The 21590-nt window shown below is 40.4% G+C and overlaps 1 protein-coding gene across 2 annotated transcripts in view; it reads right to left on the bottom strand.

Moving 5' to 3' along the window:
- The window catches only part of APPL2 (adaptor protein, phosphotyrosine interacting with PH domain and leucine zipper 2), a 33642-nt gene extending 12355 nt beyond the window's left edge, over nt 1-21287 (bottom strand). The window contains exons 1-8 of one of the 2 annotated variants that reach the window (XM_054386518.1): nt 21234-21287; nt 16344-16442; nt 6645-6704; nt 6139-6210; nt 4022-4109; nt 2272-2325; nt 2117-2175; nt 1054-1200 (exon numbers count right to left, since the gene is read on the bottom strand). In XM_054386518.1, coding sequence (XP_054242493.1) covers nt 1054-1200; nt 2117-2175; nt 2272-2325; nt 4022-4109; nt 6139-6210; nt 6645-6704; nt 16344-16442; nt 21234-21287 — 633 coding nt within the window. The remainder of the gene's footprint in view (nt 1-1053; nt 1201-2116; nt 2176-2271; nt 2326-4021; nt 4110-6138; nt 6211-6644; nt 6705-16343; nt 16443-21233) is intronic. The other variant, XM_054386519.1, reaches the window with a different exon arrangement.
- Between the last annotated feature and the right edge of the window lie 303 nt (nt 21288-21590).

Below are 21590 nucleotides of genomic sequence, written 5' to 3'. Positions count from 1 at the left end.
GCATGTGTGTGCAGTCAATTAGCTTGTTTAAAAAACACAGACTTGGGCTGGGGGGCAGTTCACAATATTTAGGCATCAATAGCAACTGACTTCTGGCTTCTCAACTAATTTCCCAGACAACCTAAGACTTTCCTGTATAAAGTACTGAGATACGGCAGTTTTGCCAGATAAAATACAGGGAAAGAGAATTCTGTTTGCCTTTCAGTAAATGAAACCAATGCAGTTCTCTCACTCAGTCTTATGGTAGAGAAACAGCGTGAACTCCCATGGTGGAGAAAGTGACTGAATTCTCTCTTCTTACCTATTTTATATGTGACATGTGATCTGCAAAATACACAGGACCATGGAGATCTGTGATCCACACTACAATCTCAAAGAGAATACCGCATCCACTTTTTCTGGTTTTACAGCCTGTACCTCATTGCCCCAATGCTTTCTTTCACCGATCAAAGCACAACAAACCCTTCAAATGGGTGGTAATAAGAATCCAGCACTGTGAAAATACTAGTTTGTTGATCCTCCTGACATCCTGGAGAGTTAGATCATCAGTATTACTACCCCATTTTACAGACTTGAGAGACGTTCCATAAAATTGCTGGGAGAATAAGGATTAGAAAGAGGATTTGCCAGCCTTAAGCTCAATCCACTTTACTGTTCTGTCTTCCAGTTCTCCAGTGCATGCTCTGTTCCCTATCGTGTACACTTCTCATCAGTATGCTGAACATGATGTGCCAGGAAGAGAACTGCTACATAGGAGAGTTTGTGCAGACAGAGTAAACAGTGCAAGTAAATGCTGCTGCACTGATAGCTTAGCCATGAAAAATTAACCTCAGGCTGATTTTGCATGTAAGTGTCGTGGATTTATTTTTTAACCTGTGTCTTTCCTGAACATCAACTATTCAACTATTTGCCATGAGCAAAATCAGTCTGATAATCTAGGCAAGCTAAATAAAAGGTTTTGCCTCCCTCATTATCACTTGTCAGTCCTCAAAAAACTATAATTCAGAGTGACAATGTTTTCCCTTTCCCAGGGACACGTCTAAGTGTCCATACCTGTCCTCGTGTATATCCGAGCATAGGTTCCATCATTGCCACTCTCTTCCTGTACTGCAGAGCATTCAGGGCACAGTAATACTGCAGAGATGAAAGGTGCTGCTTTCTTCTTGCATTTGCCACTTCTTTTGCCACTTCTGCCTTAAGCTGAATAAAAGAATTGATAAAGAAGTTGACAAAGTGCATACTCAAGTTACCTTTCAACAACACTCATTACAGAACATCTCCACATTAAAATGAAGGATAAGAAACTAAGAGAGCAAATCCAAAATCCAAAGCAAGTACTTCAAGCCCTTCTCTGTCAAGATATTTAAGTATCTGGGAAGCCTCTGTGACTATAAACTACCTAGCTACAACAACTAAATTTCTAGGTTTGATCACAGTGCAAGAAGTTTATTTGCAGCTAAGATCACAATACAAGCCTGAAAATGCAGAATTCAGGGTTGAATAATTCATGATATACTCTAATCACTTTATGTCTGTAATGCATTTCCTTTAAAGGACCATCTTGTAGAGCTAAGGCACTCTTAGGATAGGGCAAATCACACAGTTCTTGGCATACAGGGATATATTTTGGAACAGTAGGTCCAGTGGGCAAAGAAGAAGAAATGTAAAACAATCCCATCAGGATTGTGTACTGTAAGTGACATTGAGCAGGAAGGTAGATGGGGAAAATGGAATGCTTTATCAACAGCAGACACAAGGCTTCTTGACAGTTCACAGTGAATTGTGCCCAGTGGTATAGCATCACCACACCAACTGTACAACAGTAGGCCTACAGAAATCTATTTATAGACATTTGGATTGCCTCTGTCTGAAGAGGCCCCCTGGATCTGAACAGCTCCAGTTCAGCACAACACTTGGTTACTTGCCTAACTCGGAGAAAACAAGTATAACTGTGCTGAACTGATATCAGAGCTTTGTGTCTGCCTGGAAATGAAATTACAAATACACTTGAGCTCTTGTGAATTTAATTGATGAACTCTTCTAAGTTCATAAGAGAACAATGATGCAGACAGAACAGCTGATAAAAACTTCTCCATTTCCCTTTCATGTTTGTTACCTTTTCATTTTCTTTCCTTTTCGGTAACCTGCTATACTTTGCCATGGACACGTCATGTTCTGCAGACAAGGAATATTATTTTGTTTAGAAATGTGATGTGTGTGTGTGTAGATTAAAAATGTCTTCTGATGCACACCATTAGAAACAAACAAAACTGACAAACATACCATTGCTAGCAAGGCCAAAAAGATCCTTCAGTGTGCTTACTTCTGAAAAAGAGAAATCAAATATTCAAAGTAAAAAAAGCTGCAAACATTTTGATTTAACTGAGACAATTTAAGACACATTTAACACCTAAGACACTGTGATCCTTTCAGAGCAGAGGTGTGCAAGTTGCACCCATACCAGACAGCTGCTAGAGAAATGAACAGGCAGGCTAAGAGTCAAGGGAGTTTACTTGATTGAGCAAGTTATCACTGTGAAAAAGATTCCTGATCTGCCAGCATAATTGACCAAAGAAGCATCAATTTAGTACCCTTGTTATCACAAAAGGCCCATCACTATCATAAAGATCAGCAGTTCCTACCAACTTCCTGACAATGCTTATGTGGTACCAAGAAATCTAAGTCCCAGAGACATATTCATGTCAAGACCCTCTACTGTACATGAATCTTCTTCAATGTGGAACATTTTTTGCTCAGTTTCTCTGTGAAGACTGCTGGCTATGATGTTTACCTAACAGTGACCATGAGTTTCTGATGCAGGTAGAAGGATGTGAAAAGTAAACAGGCAACTCAACTTGTGCAAGTGTTGGGCACGAGCTACTGTCAGTGCCTGCATCAATGTAAGCTGCAGCTGCCAAACCCCTTCTCAAAAAGCTAAAGAGAAAGCACACTCACAAGAACAGACATTACGCAACTGTGAAAAGAGTAAGGGCAAACAGTATGTCTTTGTGGTCTCTGATTTGTAACAATCTATGTATTAATCAGCTTCATGCCATGTTTTTCTCACCAGAATAGTCTTCCTTGTGACTCTAATGCAGAAAGACAGAATTTCTTCCCAGGTCAGTATTCAATATAGCAAGATTAAAACTAAAACCAAGAACACACTTAATCTTCCTTGTTTAATCCCATGATGAAACTTCAATATGGCTAGGCCTCTACTAAAAATGCTGTTCTGCAGACAGCATCAGAGAAAAACGGAAAGAAAAAGAGGGGAAAGGGGAAAGGGAAAAGAAGATAAAGAAGATGACAAGACAAAAAAACAAAAATTAGAAAAAGAGAAAAAAGAAAAAATTAAGAAAAAGAAAGCACTGCAGTAAGAACTTGTGTTTCTGCTGCATGAGTAGGTTACAGTGTCCTTGACCTTGAATATGAACTTCTTTCCACTGAAATTACACCAAATGCTTGTGTTATTGCTCAGCTCTCCAAGTAATGAATTTCCAAGTTTGTGCAATCAGGTTCCTTGGAACTACTCTTCGATGGTAAGTATTTAAAGTGGACTAATTTGTTAAAGGGAGGGAACATAATTTACTCTGAAGCACTCTTGCTTGTGCTTTTTCAAACAAACACAAACTTTTGAAATGGGATAAATACTGTTTGAAAGCCAGATTCACTGCTACATTTTCCTTTAGGCCACTACAGCATCACTGACTTCAGTAAAATTACACTAGGGTAAAAGCAGAGTGACCCAATAAAGAACAGAGCTGTGCATTTTCAAACTTGCACCATATGGTGCACAAAACATCACATGGTATTTTGCACAATTTAAGTCTCAGTAAAAGCATGGACCTGTCAATGAAATCCTGTAGCAGAATAAATTAAAAAAAAAAACCAAACAAAAAACAAAAACGCCAAGCCACTTTTCTGTGAATCAAAGAGCAAATCATTACATGACATTATGTCTCATTTTATTTTGAAATAAGCAAGAAAAAGCACATAAGGAAAATTAAAACTTAGAATGCACCTGTGAGATCCTTCTCCCGAAACTGTATTATTGGTAGAACCATTGTGTCTGCAAACTGTTTTGCCAGTTCAGAATGAAGAATATTGAGCTGAAACAAAGTAAAGAAAGAGGAACTGCTGTTGAAGAAGCACACCTGCCATTTGTGCCCTGCATATTTAAAAAAAGATATTAGGTACCTCAATGTACTTCAGTGCTTAAAATACATTTCTCAAGTTATCAAAACAGATGGGGATTTTCCCCTAAATGCCTAATTCCTGCCCAGTCTTTCCAAGGATCTAAGAGCTTTTCAGTTCCCATGTAACCGTATTAGGGTAGTTCACTTGACCATTAATGCTTAACCCAACAGGATTTAATCTGTAGTTAACCTTTATTTACAGTTTTTATTGGTATCTACACCACAGAGTTAACAGTCCCACAGCCACGACTAGAATCTTCCCATTCCAGAGGGTTACCCAGGACACAATCACGACAGGGAGTGACAATGAAAAGTCCCATTCAAGTATTTTACCTTCAGAGCATTTTCCTCTTCCTGTTTTTCTGTGTTTCTCTAAAATTCATCACATCTAGACACATTTTAAAGCACTCATGTGATACTGGTTTAGGATGAAGGCAAAGCTCTCATGTCAGCAGTGGTATGCTAAGAGTATTAGACAGGTTCAGGTAGGGCCAACTATCAGTCACACCGCACAAGTGCCTGACTTCAACCTAGGAGCATGCTACATGCTCACATGATATTCTGCCCACTTGCTCACGGTGTCCTGAAGGCAACACAGTGGGGTTATACCTTGAGGATGAAGTCAGTATTTCCCACTAGATAATACAAAACTAAACCAAGACAATTCAATGCCTGTAGAACAGACAACTGAGAAACAGATACAGGAGGTAGCTGGCACGCAGAAAAGGAAGCCAAGGAATGGACCATGCTCCTGTGAGGGAAAAAGTAAGCAACAGAAGTGAACAGAGAGGCTCTCAGCTTCCTGCATCTAAATGGAATAGTTCTCTTGTACCTGAGAAGAAGAAAAGTTCTTGTTTTGTTTTCTTCATAGTTTACATAGACAAGACTTGTGACAATAAATGTCCTTTAAAGTTCCCTCTTAGAGGGGACATGGGAGAAGCCTAAGGTAAAAGTTCATCTTTGGGACTCCTCTCACTATATTGTTAGACTTATCATCCATGGGCTCTAATATTTTTAACTTAGTTTTTGCCCCACAACCCTCCTATCTCCTCTCCCCAAAACATACTTCAAGACAGCCTTTTGCCTTGTTAACAAAAGCTGAAAGTAAACTAAGAAGAACAACACTCTGAGGGCATGGCCTTGCTCACAACAAAAAGAGTGATGTGACAAATGATACTTAAACATTAAATACCTAGATGCTAAGATTATATTGAAATGCTATTTGGGCAAGTCTAGCAAAAGTATTTAGAAAGACTCCCAGTACTCAGCACAACCTACAGAGAGTAGAAGTGTTAATTGCACACAGCTGTAGTACCTAACCTGCCCCCAGCAGGCATTTCTGCAGCCTTCCCCAGTCACGTCACGTCTGGCTTCTGCATGATCTGACACCAACTACACAGAATCACAGAATGCACTGGATTGGGAAGGACCCTCAAAGGTCATCTTGTCCAAACCCCTGCAGCAAGCAGGGACATCTCCAACTAGATCAGGTTGCACAGGGCTGTATCAAGTTTGACCTTGAATGTCTCCAGGGATGGGGCCTCAACCACATCTGTGGGCAACCTGCTCCAGCATTTCACCATTCTATTAACAGCTGTCCTACATCCATTCCTGGTTGGTTTGGCTTAAACTGCCATGTTTCAAGCTTAAAAATGTAAATGTACCTTTAAGCTGGAATTAAATGGCCCCATCTTACATGGAACGTATTTCAGTTTCTTTTCTAATCCCCCCCTGTCTTTGCTCTGGGGACAATATGTGGGACAAAAGTACAGAAATCATTACACAAGGGTGATATTATGCTTCTTTTCTCCCCAGTTAAATGATTCTACAAAGCCTGGGCACAATCCAACCTTCAGTGGAAAGGGTCAGAATCAAAAGGACAAAGACCAAAAGAAAAATTACCAATATTCTGTATTATAAAAATTGAATATTGGTGAAGTACCTCATCCACAACTTTTGAAAAGTAATGAAGGGTGGATATCACTTCTTCATCTCCTTTACCTAAGGCAAAATGCTGAAAATAGAAACACACAGGTTAACAATTACTCCTACAAAATACAATAAATGATAAAACTGAATAGAAAAACAGTAACTCATTAATACATACTTTTTACCCTGCTCTTTGTTTTAAATTAATGGATTTTTGGACAACATGTAATTAAGGCTCATTATAAAGTCAAAGTCATACAATAGCAGCAAACCTGTTTGCATCTTCAGAAGTCTATCATCTCACATTTTGCACATTTTTTGTTGTTGTGGTTTGTATTTTTTAGAGGATTTGAAGAAGTGACCTAACTCCCTTGAGCATGCTGGGGAATTTTACAACAACCTTCACCTGAAACCAAGTAAAGTCAATGCCCTAAGCACTTCTGGAAAACACACTATTTACACGTACTCCTTCCCAAGTGCTAAGGCTGAAGAGAAATCAAAGGCATATATTGAGCATACCTGCTTTTCATAGGCAAGGAGCTGCTTTGAAAGCTGTTGTGTGGCAAGACACATTTCATTCTGCAAACAAAAGTGATGTGTTAATAGAAATAATGAAAGGTCTTTAGCTCTGCTGTTACTGCTACTTTGTTATCTGCTTCTTGACAGAATCTGCAATTACTTACACAAACATTCAGTTATGTAAACAACTAGTCCCAAAATATCTGCACAGAGAGGTAGTAATAACAGGTACACTTGAGATCTAATCAACATACAGCTTGTTTAACGACTTTGAATAGAGGCAGGATTTGGGGTTTAGTTTTGGATTTGCATTCCCCACCACAAAAAAACACAACCAAACAACCCATAACTAGAACATCAAATATGTAAACTGTCATACCATCATAAGGATGTTTCATGCTGGTTATTCATCTTTCCCCAAAACCTACAGCAATAAAGAGAACTGGCAGAAGTGCCTTTATAGAATGCATTGAAGCTCAGGGAACCTACTGATTTAATTACAATGCCTTAGGTTGATAGAGGAATACAAAACAGCACATTGTTCTGTATCCTGATGGCTAAACTGGCCAATGAAATACACATATCCTTAAGACATGCTTACGAAAAGCAAGGTCTCATAGGGAGGTGGTATAAATTTGCTTGACAGCTGGAAAAAAACAGAGACAAGCATTTGGATATGTCAATCTTTACTCAATGTATTCCCAACAATAGTATATCAACTCCTCTGTTCCCAACTTGTTAACAGTGACTTCAAACTGTAATAAAAGAAAAAGAGGAAGGGGGGAGCTGGGATCTGTCTTAACCCCTGTCAGATCCTTCTCCAGTAATGCAGAAAATGAATCACTTTTCATTTAATTTTAAATCTTCATATTATCTTTTCCTCTCTCTGTATACATAAGGCCACAAAGAGTTTGTCAAACTCAGAGCAATTTCTGCTTTAATGGTACCCTTTATGCTGCAGCTGGTATAGAAACCATTAAAACTGGGACACAGTTTGTGTGCTCTCTTGTTCTCCCTCATCATCCTGAGCCTGCAGAGCATGACACAGTTAACTATCTAGGCCAGAGATTCTGATGGCCTGATGCCATCTCTGCCATGCTGCACTACAGCCTGGTGTTTCTGCACCACCTTGGCATGCCAGGAAGAAGTGTTAATACAGACAGCAAGGCCCAAACCCTTAGCCAGAGTCTTAAGCACTCAAAGAACAAGAAGACATAGCCACAGCCGAGGTAATGTCAGCTGTATGTGAACACATGGCAAAGAGATGGGAAAGCTAATTCCCACCAATGGAAACCACTATATTGATAATATAGTGATAATATTCACAGGTGGTTGGAGATGGGGGAGCAGAGGCCTTCCAAGGTACAAATAAGGGCTCAGAACTAAGTTAATGTGGGTCCAAACTTAGATTATGCACAACTCATGACTATTCTCACCTCTCAGTGATGTATTAGTTTTGGTTTTGTCTCAGACCAGTTAGTAATAAGTATTACACTTTCATACAGTAATCATGCTGAGGATCCATTCAAGATTTGCAGGTAGGTTATGCAGACTGTGTTTTAATACAAAAAAAACTTTGCACAAAAACTTGGCATTTAAGTTTTTCCCAACCCAGTGGATGGAAAAGGATGTTGTGCCTTATAATAAGTTAACAAACCTTGTTAAGGACTCTAGGCTACAAGAACCCAAGAGATTTTGCCACCTTCAAAGTGCAAGCTACCAAGCAATGATTTGATCACAGCAAGGGTAAGACTCCTTCTTTGTGGACGGATGACATTAAGAGGGGTTGTGTGTTTGTATGCATGTCAGTGGAGTACAAAGATGAATTTAAGATTATAAAAAGAAGAAGAGATTCTCAGATCTGAGTATGAACTTCAAGAAGACTAAGTGCTCACACAGCAACTGTGATGCCATCTGTCAGTTGTACAGTTGGGTCAGGGATAGGGAAATCTTTTGCAATAAACAGTGTGAGAACCATGCCTCTTTTTTGCCCTTTTTGTTTCGGTTCACTTATTCCTGCAAAGTCTGCAGCCGTGTGGTCTGTTCTGAATTTGGAAAATAAACACTTCTGGCTTAAACCTGCTAATACCAAAAGAAGGTCAGAATAATGGGCTGACACCAAAGAGATCCTACTGCTTTGTGTTAGCCATGCTCAAAACTTCTAGCAGTTTGGTTTTTAAAGATTTAAGGATCCTCAATTTCCTCATCCAATGTGCAAAGTGTAACAAAAAGAACCATTACTCATCTGCATGGGACAGTTTAAGGATGGGCAATACAAAGATTCTTCCAGTAATCATCACTCCTCAGCAGCAGTCTCCAGTATGAGACAGGCTAGAAGGGAAATACACGAACCCTGAGAGTCTCAAAGAGGTGTTAACAACATTACATCAAGTATATATGATCAGATAACCACAGTCACATATAGACCCTAAGCAGAAAATCATGGCATGCTACTCCAGATCCAGAATGAACTGAGGGAAGGGCCTGACAAAATTTACATCAGGATTTCAGGATAATGGTTTCACACATCACTGATAACCCATTCAAGCTAGCAGGTCACATTTTTCATTTATAGGCTCAGTTCTTTGCACTCGAACACCACAAACAAACTTGCTTCTCAGTCCCTGTCCATGTAGAATTAATCTTGGGTTCTACATTCTCCCTCACAACCTCTGCCAGACTTTGTTCCCATTACAGGTACAAAATCATTCATTGTATCACTGGGAAAGAAAACAAACAAACCACCATCAAACACATACACATCCCAAACAGCTGTAAGCAAGTCAAATTAAGTTAGCAAACTGAAACACAGCCACATTGCATAAGGAACAGGAAGCAAACTGCTCTGCTGACCTAATGATAATACTGCATTGCTAAGCACAGTAATCTGGGAAAGTTTGGTTTAATCCCCTCTCCCACTTCTAATCAGCCTTCTCCACCCCCTTCCCCAGTACTAATCAGTCTCAAGACTTAAAAGTTATTTGCATTGCTTCAGCTGACAGATCCACTAAATCCAGGCAAGTTATTTTAACAGGTTTTAATCTATTTCAAAGACATTTTCCCATGGACTACAGCAACATTCACTTCCTTTATCCTGAGGTGATTGAAATTCAGTATGCAACAGAAAAAGAAAAGGTGCTATACAATCCTGACTACCTGCTCACATCTCTTCCATAGTCCTTTGACATTTCAGAATTCACCAAGCATTTCTGGAGTGGGAGATCTATTGATGAAATGATTTATCAGGCAGAAACCAAATAAAATCCTGAACAGAAATCCACGTATTCTAAGTGAAGGTAAAATCAACCAGTACTGTGCCTTGAAAATACATTCCTTTTCATTAAATGATTTTACTTTGCAGTGAAAACACCATTGCAACATTAATGTAAAAAAGTATACTAGAAAGAAAGATGGAAGTAATGTATGCAGACAGGTATCGAGCAATTCAGTTAGGATTACAGATGTGCTTGGGTTTTTGGGGGTTTGTTTGTTTGGTTTGTTTTGGTTTTTTTAACATTGGCTGGCTTGCTAGACATTTTTATAACGTTCACTAACACCAGTACACATAGATAAGGCTATGAAAGTGGTGTATTGTATCTAGCATTAATCTACCAGAAATGAAAACAGACTAAAAAATACCATTTAATTCTCCAGTTACTTCAGTACCTTACCCTGCCTTCAAATAAATGAGCAAGAAAATGTCCCACCATTATTTTCTAATCTAGTGCCAGAGCTAAGGTGTGTATTCTTCTGGGTTGATGCCATCTTCTTCATCATCACCTTTATTCACCAAGCTGTTCTTACTATCAGAAGGGATTATTTTCTGTAACCCATTCATAATAAAATCCCCCTGTCATTAATAATTAATATTAATAAATATTTAATTATTAATAATAATTAAATAAAATTAACAACCAGTGATGCAGCCCATCACTTTTCAGGGTCTCTTTTTGTATTTTTCCAAAATATATTCCGAGGTCTGATACATCAAAGTCAGAAGAAATTTCTATAGACAGTCATACAACAGACTCCAGATTTAAGGGCATGTAAAGGATTAAGTGGAGCTATAAATTAACTTCTAAAGACAGAGAGCTATTCTAGCATGTTCAGTTCCAATCCCAATATAATGAGGCTTTCTGCAAAGCTATTCTCCTACTCCTGCTAAAGCTGGCATTTTTAAAACTCTGCAAGTAACTTTGCACACAGAACTGCCAAAGGCTTCTTCATGTAAACAAGCAGGATATTGGTAAAGATATTTATTTGTGCACATGCAGAACAACACATAATAAAATTTGGCTTCCATCTGGGAAAGCTTAATGCCTTATAAATGGGGAAAAACCCAAACAGGTAGTGGTTGAAGGAGGAGGTCCATGAGGCAGTTGCAGCCTTCTCATCTTCTCAGCACCAGGGAACACCTTCAAAAGCAGGCACAGCACAGGAGGAACCGTGTCTTGACACAACAGCTTTATGCAAGCTCTGTCTACATGTGCAATGCCCTCTTCCTACAAAATAAAGATCTCCAGCAATCTAGTAAATGTTACGGTCCTACAGGCTTAGGTTTGCATATTAAATTGCTTGGAAACATGAACCCAAGGGTGAGAGAAACTAAGCTTCACCAGGATGCGCAGGCTGCCTAGCACTTTAGGAGATCAAGCTAACATATGGCTTGCCCTGGTGCTGATTCACAGCATTTGGTCCTCACGAATGTGAACAGCAGAGCAAAGGATCACTTAATAGCTCCAAGAAATAGAAAATGCTAGTCAAAACCCTGCTGTAAAACTGTAAAAGCAGCTACAGCAGGGTGGCTAGTTCAGTAGGGAAAGTACCTTTTTATTGAGTTTCAAAAAAAATTACTATCAGCACAGCATCCATACACTCATGCCACCTGGTAGTACACCAATCTCCAGATCCTGCTTAGCACAATGTTAACTTGCTTCTAGGCACAGTGACAACTCCAGCTTCACAGACAGTGCTAGAAACAACTCCCACAGCTTTGTAAACACTTTAGTTTTTGTGTGGAAATGCTCTGCTTACCTCTGTTAGCAACATATGGTGAATATGCTTCAGGAAGTGCAGAGGTATATGTGGAAACCTTACAATGAATATGGAACAATAGTATTTATAGTCAAAGCAGTCTGTGCTGACAGCTTCATTTATTTCAAGTGTTTGTCCTATCTGACACTCTACTGAAGCTTCTCTATGTGGGACTCAAAGTTTATTAAATGCTGACTTAAACTTTGTTATTTAAAAAGGTGTCAGGAAAAAAGTCCTATCATTTGAAATGGCAACACAATTGCTCCCTCAGGCATGAAAAAAAAAATTGAAAGAAAAACTGTACCAGTGCTTGTTAGCAAGAACTAATTTAAGAATTCTGAATACTCAGGGTTAGCTATGCAACATAATATGAAAACCTATGAGTGCCCTAGAGAGCTTGACACCTACCTACTGAGTTACAGCCTAGTGAAGTCAATACATAGGAAGATGAAACAAGCAGCACTGTTGAAAAATGCAGACACGATGCAACACAAAATTGGGGAGAGAAGGAACACTGATATAAAACACTATCTAAAATAGCCCTCAACAGATACAAGTTTTTCTGATACCCATGTAACATGCTCCATATAACCCAAGACTGTCAAGAGTTTCCCTAAGAGTATGGACATAAAAAGGTAGTGAGCCTCAGAGACTGCTGCTGCTTTGCCTATGTGACTTTGGAATCACAAGTCGACTGCTCAAAAGACACAGAGGCTGATCAGAATTACACTTCACAATTCCCATGCTATTTCTCTCTTTGGATTTATTGATAAAGGCAACATGAGTTTCTTTCTATTCCTCCCCTGCATTCACTGCTCCTGCTATCTAGACAGACATATCAGGAATAATGTGATGGAACCTCTTTCCAATGACAAAAAAAAAAAAAGGCATCTTACTTTCCTTTCACCTTCTTAATTGTATATCCCTTCTAATAGTCCACAGATACACAACAGTATCTGGAGTTTCTAAATGGCATTTTGTTTCAAGTGAAGATTCCAGCTGAGCCACTTCAGTGGTACAATGAAGAACTGGCTATGGTAGTAAAGTCAGAAACGTAAACTGGACACATTCTGCTCACATACTGTGCCTTGCAAGAGCCTCACTCACTAACTTAAGATAATGGAGTTTTCTAGTAGTCCCTGCTGGCTTCATTACTTATTGCTCAGGTAATACAACGTACAGAATGATGAACAAAATATCGACTGAAAGACAGCAGGAATACCAGATGCCTCATTAGGGCTTGCTTGCAAGGAGGAAGCACTACAAGTAAGATTTTCTCTGTAAGACCACTAATGTGGTAAGTGCTTCAGGGTACAGATGGGAGAATTAAGCAGGAAGTACAATATGTACTCACAGGGATGTGGTTTATTTGATGAAGAAATATAAAAATACTTCATTGTATTTAAACACATGGGTTTGCCAGATCAACCAAACCTCACTCCTCGTGGCTCATACATTTGATTCCTGTGATTTCTCCTCAATCACAGCATCATACACTGCATCTATTTTGCACCATCACAGTTGCTTTTTCACTAAAGAACTCCATATGTGAAATACAGTCACCACCCCATCACATCTGGTGTGGGTCCCCTAAGAGGCAAGAACACTGCCCTGGTCCTGCAAAACAACCAGAGGCTTATCGTGCATTGAGGGCCTTGTACCTAAGCAGTATGTCACCCAGCTGCAGCCTAGTGTTGTCTGCCCTTCCACATCAGGTTGGCTCCAGGTGCCTGGGCAGAGTATAAACTGCTGCACAAGCAATGTTTCCATCTTGCAACAGGATGCTTCTTCCACTCTTGTGAAAAAAAGCAGTTTCAAGTCATTTTCAAGGTCCATCTACATTACTTACTGAAGCCCACCCCAGTGAATGCACCCATCCCAACAACTGCCTTATTATCATTATAAAAGGTTAAGGCCTGCAACACGAAGTCCTGCCTGAACACATGCAAGTCTGAAAAGTTAGATCCCCAACACTGAGCAGAAATCTGTAGCTTCAAAAATGAGGGGAAAAAAAATGTTTCCAAAATGATCCCTACTTTCCTACATGTTTTAAAAAGCTCTGGGTAAATATTTCTCACATTCTTTTCACACATACTGATCCAAGCGTTTAGAGCAGCTTGAGGTGTCAATTGTGCTGCTCTCCACACAAAGCAGTGTTACAGGACAAATTATGCATATATCCACACAGATTATTAACAGCATGCATTAACATTGCTACTCCCCTGCGACCTTGCACTGCATTCATTCAGAACCATCAACTATTGCTATTTGATCACAAACTACAGGTTTGAATTGCATGAGAATTTGAATTTTCATGGCATGGAACACACAATTTTAGTAAAATACTTAAGAAAATCTTGAAAATAAGGTTGAAACATCTGGGAAATTTTATAACTCAGAATGCAGTTAGCAAGAAAACAAGATTACTTTTTTTTTTTTTTTAACTGTCACAAATGTTCTGAGGGGGCATAAACCTCAAATTTTCAATGCTGTGGACTGGCACAATCCACTGCTGTTTTGTCTGACTGCAGTGATTGTGATTCCAGCTATTTTTATGGTCATTGCTTCAAAGTAGGTCAGTAACTCTGTAATTCCATTTTGCAGATAAGGAAATCAGAGCAGGGGATGACATTGACTTTACAAAGACAGAAATTTAAGTCAGGAAAATAAAAAGGCAGATTCACAACCTGGCTTTTCAGTACTGTCAACTTTTACCCTCTTTCCTGAATCTCATTCCCTCTCAAAATAAAAAGGGTTAGCAGTGCTTCCTAATATGCTGCTACTGAGGCCCAGACAATGTGTCTCCTAAAAACACAAGAGCAAAAGTGGATTTTCTCTGAAGCTGTGGTTAGGCATCAAATAAATATTATACAGATTTTTCTTAACTCTCCATCTATGTTTAGTGGGCAATTCAGCATTGCACTTCTCTTTCTACAGCAACTGCAATCACAGACTTTTGTAATAAGGTGTGTGCCTCTCAAACTGAGGATGAATTTGGTCAGGTGTGTCTTCCTTTGAAATATTCAGAAACAGGGGCCCTCTTCCACATCCTTACAAAGCTTGACTTTAAACATCTGCTATGCACCTCCCATCCCAAAATGGCATCAAACTCAGATGGGTTAGTTCAAGGAACACATCCAATATTCACAAGTGAATGAATATTTAGATCAAATTAAAGCAGGGAGCATACAAAAAGAAAGTGGCCAAAACATGCTGGGAAAGTGAAGTAGACTCAGTATGACTGCAAAGTACAGGTGAGTAAATGTGCTGAGACAGTGAGAAGAGGAACTGTTGTAACTGCAGGGCAACAGAAATGGAGAAGGCTAAAAACCAAAATGGAAAGGACACGGAAAACAAAAGCAAACTAAGCATTTTTTCATGAATTAAAGGCCAAAGTAACTAGTTCCTAAAATGTCATTCTAAAAAGGCATCAGCAGGAGAAATGGACAGGTATTCCACATGCCAGACACTTCATAATCAAACCACATTTATCCTCTATTTCCTCTTCCATCCATTTCAATCCTACCTGCTCTTTGGTCTCAGATTTCTACCATTCAACATGTCCACACTCTTGCTACTCCTAAAACTCACCAACTCTACCAAAATGGCCATCATTGATTTCCAGTGCTGATTTCATGTCACTTCTCTGGCCCCTGGCTATGTGCTGTATTGTTTTCTAAGTATCTAAGGTGTGCTGTAAGCCTCTCATTGCACTGCATTTGCACAGGATCCAGGACATAAAGACTTTGAAGTTCTTCAAAGCAGGATCTTCCACGTGTAGGTAGCTAGATCTTGGGCAGGTGGCTCTTCAAGTCAATTGTGCAAAAGAGCAACCCCACCAAATACACATACACTTGTAGTTGTTTTGTAGCTGAAGTGATTCATGATAATATAAGAATCAGGACTCAGTCTTCCACTAAATTCAAAGCATCCCCACTCTCCTCATCTCTGTGTCCTCTGATTTACTGGTTTGAGAATAGAAAAGCTGTTTCTAAGGAATTCTGGTATTTAATTCACATAAATATTTGCAAAAGTTCCATTAAATACTGCCTACATATTTAAAAACATAGATGTGGTATTTTGAAATATCTAGTTTTATGCACATGGGGATCCTAGCTTCACTGAGAATCACTACGATTTACAATTTTTTCCAAAGCACTGGACATGATTTACCTCAGAAGTTTTACTTTCAAAGGGATTTAGTCAACTAGGTCATACAAGTATTTTAGAAAGTGTTCTTTTTTTTCTTCTCCTGCTCCCTTATTTTTGACATTCTTCAGGTACTCAACCTTCATATGACTACATTCTCTCTGTAATCAACAGATATAAACAGTTCCTCCAAGTGATGACTCACAGCATCTAAGGTTAGATGCCTAAAGCCAGTGTGAAGGCCTACCTGTTTATGCAAGCAAGGTAAGGGCATACCACAAGTATTCTTTTATTAATTGTATGAAAAAAGACAAAGTAGGCAAGATTTTTTTTCCATTCACATAACTTCTTAACATCAAGGCATGAAGGATTGAGACATCAGATGGAAAACACCCACAAATCCTCTAAACCACAAGAGATGCAGGTACCTGGCAACTTTCACATAAATAACAGCACCATAATAGCAATTTATCTTCTACTTCACATTGAACAAAACAAACACTAATGAAAAATTACCTGAGCACCATAGACTCGTTGCATTGCCTGAAGCAACTGGTTTGTATAATCAGTAAGGGTTCCTGCATCTTCTTCAAATACGCTGAGCAGAGACCGAGTCTTCAAGAAAAGAAAAAAAGCAAATGTTTTTAGTCCCAAGGGAAAATACTGTAAAGACTCAAAAATGACTGCAAATGGGTAGTTGTAAAAAATACAAATTAATTAGAAACAATAAGCCTTTAACTTTGCATGGTTATGTTTATTTAGAATCTCAAAACACATAGAAATTAGTCCTTCTGTTATGGATAGATAAACTGAGGCATAAAGAAGGGAAGTGATAAAATGCTATGGCTAAATCCTGACTCCCAGTCTCTTGCTCTAATGAACAACCATTCCCTCCAACATAACCAGGAATGTAAGAAATCCTGAATATCTGCCTGCTGACTATAGTAATCCAAACCATGTTAAGGACTCTGGGTCAAACACCACTGCTTGCTCACTTCTCTAATGTCAGACTGCATTCAAAGCACCTCTTTCCATGAGATAATTTACAGAGTATTATTCACTCTCAACTGTCTTGAGCAACACTTAAAGGGCCACAGCCAAAGCTAGTTGATGTAATCAGAGCAAACAACTGAGTGTTCATCCACAACAACAGGCACAGAGTATACACCCGCTCAGCGATATCCTGTACTTTCTCCATTCTGCCAGCTCATTCTTGTCAGCAAATGGGAGGAAAAAAAGATCACAACGACTTGTGTTATCTTAAAAACACAAAATCCCTTCATTTGTTTTGGTGGAATCATCAAGAACAAAGATTTCTGTTGCTGACACAGCTCCTGTGATGGAAAACGAACAAAATAATGCTGAGCTCCAGAATTTGCTAGATCATGACAATAATGAAAGAGGAAAGGCTGTCCCTTTAACAAACTCGTGATCCAGTTTTAGACTTAACTTTGGTAAATCCAATCTGTTTGATGCTAACTGGCAATGTCTTTCCATCTGTACAGCCAACTTATATGACATTAGTTTCATCTGCTTATGTGAGGAGCATACAAACTCCAATACATTCACAATCATGTCACTCCTGTAACAGAGCAAGCACTTCATCTATCATCCTATTACAGGAATCTCTAATGTACCTGAAGAATTCAAACTCAAATCTCAGAAATTTCAAAGATTTAAGATAGGTTTAAGTTACTCCAGTATTTTGACAGAAAGCACAGGTACTTCCCCAATGCATTTATTCTTCTCTGCAAAACTCTCTGTCCAGAGTTGATGTTTCTCTTGAAAAACCTCAAGATCCGTATCCTTCAGGAACCCTGGCTTCAGATTAAGTATCCTCTCATCTCCACTGAGAAGTACCTAAGCCAGAAATGAGTGTTGCTTAGCAGTTAAAGTAATGATTTGGTAGTCAGTCCTTGGGTTCAGTTCCAGACCCTGCATGGGAGTACTTTAATACTTTGTGCAACTCTAAAGCTCTCAATGTTTCAGTCTGCTAAAGTGCTAAGCTGCTACAATACTTTTTGCCTCAGAGACACTGGCTGTCAATGTCTCTAGAAATCACTAAAAAAAACAGACCAAATAAAACTAACAAAACAAACACAAACCCAAAACAAACAACAACAACAAAACACAAAAATCCCCCAAAAAAAAACAAACAAAAAAACCAAACACAGGAGAGAAGTCCAAGTCAACTAAATTGACAGCAAGACCCCACACTTGTAAAGAACCTTTGTGCAGAACTTCCTTACAAGGACAGCTTTCCACACTAGGCTATTATTTCAATAATTGAAAACATACTACTTTTCAAAACTCTCTGGTTTTCAATGTTTTATCTTCAACGATGCAGTAAAACAGAATTCCTGTGAATCCATCTCCTATCTATGCAGTGCTCATCTTCCTTGTTTTATCTTACAAGAACACATGAAATGCACAGGGTATGAAGATGGTTAAAAAGTAAATCTTGGGAAGGCAAAAATGATAAAATTTGACACACTGTTTATCAAGACAAATCTGAAGCCAAGACTAAATAAAGTTACGAAGAAATCATCTGGAGTAGGCTGCAAATCACATGTTTTAGCATGCTGGAAAAGGATTCAAATGCAGGCATCAACCATGTTCCCAAATCTTACTGAGCTTTTGCAGGTTCAATTTTTCATTTGTCTAAATAAGGGTTGAGGTAGAACAGCTCAGGGAAATGATTTCTGAAAGTCTTGGCCTCAGTTATTAGCACACTGTTCAAAAACAATAAAAACAATAAATGACTCAAGCAGCTTGGAAGTTATTCTTGGAAAAGTTTATATTTAAGAACATCATTTTAAATTACTGCAACAAAATGCCAGCTTGTGTATACTGTCAATGTTGCTGTTTTGATAAACTCTGGAATCCCAGCTAATGCTAAAAAAACAGTAACACACAGATTAAGCTAACATTTAGGTGGCCTCATTAATAGCATCACTATCTTGGCTTCTGGCAAAAAAAAATTCTACTTTCACATAACTTTTTCCCTTGATTTCAGTATGACTACTTATGTAAATTTCTCTCAATTAAGACACTGCTTATGGCCTCTTCAGCCAGTGCTTGGAGACAAATCAAGAAAAAAGTTCTATACTGTCAGGGAGAGAGGTCAAGTTTTGAAAAAAAAGATGAAGAAATATTTTTGGCCTAATTCTTTTCAGTTTGGCATGTAATTTACATATGTCACACAGTTTACACAAAGTTAGGTTGCATCCTCATTTTAGCATCCTTTTTGGATTGCTGTAAGTAACTGCAGAGGAAATCAGGTCACTTTATGCAGAAGTTAAATAATCTCATAAACCGCTACACTGCAAATTCTGTGGGACAGAGACTGCCTTTTTGCTTTCATTTTGTAGTACTCAGCTGACAGAAGGACTTTGTTGCACTGTGAACCTAAGCTCCTCCAAGAATAAAAAAATGATAAAAATATAAAAGACTGGAAAACCCCCACCCATTTCCTTGCCTGAAAACCCCCAGATTTTAGCAACACTGGGCCATACTAAAAATTAAACAATACCCCTCCCTCCCAAAGTTGTAGGACTTGAACAAAAAGCAATGACCAAATCAAGCCAAAACATCCTGCAAATACTTGGGGTTTATGCATAGTCTGGCATTTCCAGTAATTGCAGAGATGTTAACAGCCTCCACTTCAGGTTAGAAGACGAAGACCTCCAAATTCAATTCAGTGCATTGTTCAGCAGCTTTCAGTTAGTGTTACATTTTTAATCATTGAAGAAAGAGTTGACTGAAGAGGTGAATGAGTTCACTTATCCTGAGTGTCAAGTTCTTCAGCTTCAGAATGCAGTGAATACTAACAACATCAATAATTGCTCACAATAAATGTAGCATATTTTGGTAAACTGTTGACCACTGAACAGTTCAGGCTGGCAAGGAACCGTGCACGTCACCTTGTCCAAACTCAAAGCAGTGTTAATTCTGACATTACATCAAGCTACTCAACACTTTTTCAAGTTGTGAAAATCTTCAAAAAACCGGTGAAAATAGTTCCTAGTAGAATGGGATTTCATGGAATCACAGCAACACAGGAAAAGAAGAGGTGATCAAGGTGCATGTCCAATCTTTCCTTCAAAATGTCTCATGACACACTCTGTAACACCTTTAAGCAATCTGTTCCACAGCTTACCTACTCATTCCTCTTCCTGACCCATCAGCAGATGAGGTAGGATTACAACACAGAGCTCCTTGGAAACAGGATCTATACTGATCCACTCTGTCCCTTCTTCTTTCCCTGCTTCACCAATTACTTTTGTATCTCTGCATGACACCTTTCTGCCAAATTTCCACTAATTCCTCTTCCTTCTCTCTTCCACTCAAACTTCCCTCTTTCCATCCTCATTTCCCAGCTCCAGAAGCTTCACACCTCTCTACCCTCTGAAAACATACCAACATGCTGTGTTCTTTGCTATGAGGTTTCCATAGTCCTCATGGGTCACTTGTGCAGCTGCATCAAATTGTGGCTCCCAGAAACGGGGCACAGTGCTGGAGTGAGGGGAGAGCAGTCCTCTTCTGCCTGTAGTTGGGAAGGAATGGGTGGCAACCGCCTGACCTTATTTCTGGGGCTCCTTCAGAAGGAGGTCACCTTCAGTGGGCTCTACCACACCTATCCTCATGAGAAGCCCCTGTATCTGAACCTTTGGGATGCCTCAGCATGAGTGGGAAGGCGCAGGTACGCTGATGGTGATATTCCTTCAGCCCACTTCTGTCATTGTGGCCAGGTGACTCAGAACACAGAAGTCTCCCTCTCCCTCAGGGAGATCAAAGGAAACCAGGGCACGGCGCCCTTCCCACTTATCTTCTTCAACACAACTCTCCGTGGCAACTTTTACTGCCAGTAAGTTCATGCAAAGGGCAAGGCAGTGTGAGGAAAATGCCAGAGGAGGTTTTTCTCTGAGGGAGATGAGGAAGAAGGGTGCCATGCCGCGGCCTCCTCACACCATGACCCTTCAAGCTGGGGAGCAGCTCTCTTCTCTCGAGGTCCCCAGGAGCAGACACAGACTGTTTTCCCTGACAGTTGTCATGTAGGAGAGCAAAGCCTTCCCCAGACGCCACACGGGATAGCGTTTAACTGCTTCTCAGCATCCCTGCTCTCCGACAGCTCCAACAGGTGAAGTCACCCTGATCCACTTCTCCCCGCGCCCATGGGAGCTCGCCCTGCTGCCCTGCCCCGCCCTGCCCCGCCTGCCGACACCTCTTTCCCCGCCGCGGGACGGCTGCTGCACGGCCCTCCAGAGGTGTCAACCTTCCACAGCCCCGGCGAGACCCAGCGGACTACCCGCTAGCACCGCCACCTCAGATGCTGACGCACAGACGGTCGGTCGGCCGCGCTCTACGCCCCTTGCCCCATCTGCGTCCCTGGCCGCGGGCCGCTACCTGCGGGCTGTCCTGCAAAGCCTCTTCCAGTAGGAGTTTATCGACGGCGGGCATGTTGGCGCTGCGGCGCGGCTGGGCGCTGGCAACTGGGTGCGCGGCAGCGGCGGACGCCCGCTGGCACGCCCCAGCGGCGGGGCTCGGCGGCGTCCCTCCCCGCGGGGGTGGCCACGGCTCTCCGCGGGCAGCAGGGCACGTCAGCAGCTAACTAGCTAGTTAGCTGGCTGGCTCTGCTGGCGGGGTGAGGGCGGCAGCTCGGGGCCGCTCACTCCTCCCAGTTCCCGTCGGCCGGAGGAAGCGAGTCACGGGGAGGGCCGGCAGCAGGCGGGAGAGCGGTAGCGGGGGGAGGGCTTCCTGTCG

The sequence above is a fragment of the Indicator indicator genome, chromosome 14 (genome assembly GCF_027791375.1).
Source record: "Indicator indicator isolate 239-I01 chromosome 14, UM_Iind_1.1, whole genome shotgun sequence".
Classification (NCBI taxonomy): Eukaryota; Metazoa; Chordata; class Aves; order Piciformes; family Indicatoridae; genus Indicator; species Indicator indicator.
The sequence above is the reverse complement of the archived record's forward strand: the minus strand, read 5'-3'. Positions and strand labels throughout refer to the sequence as shown.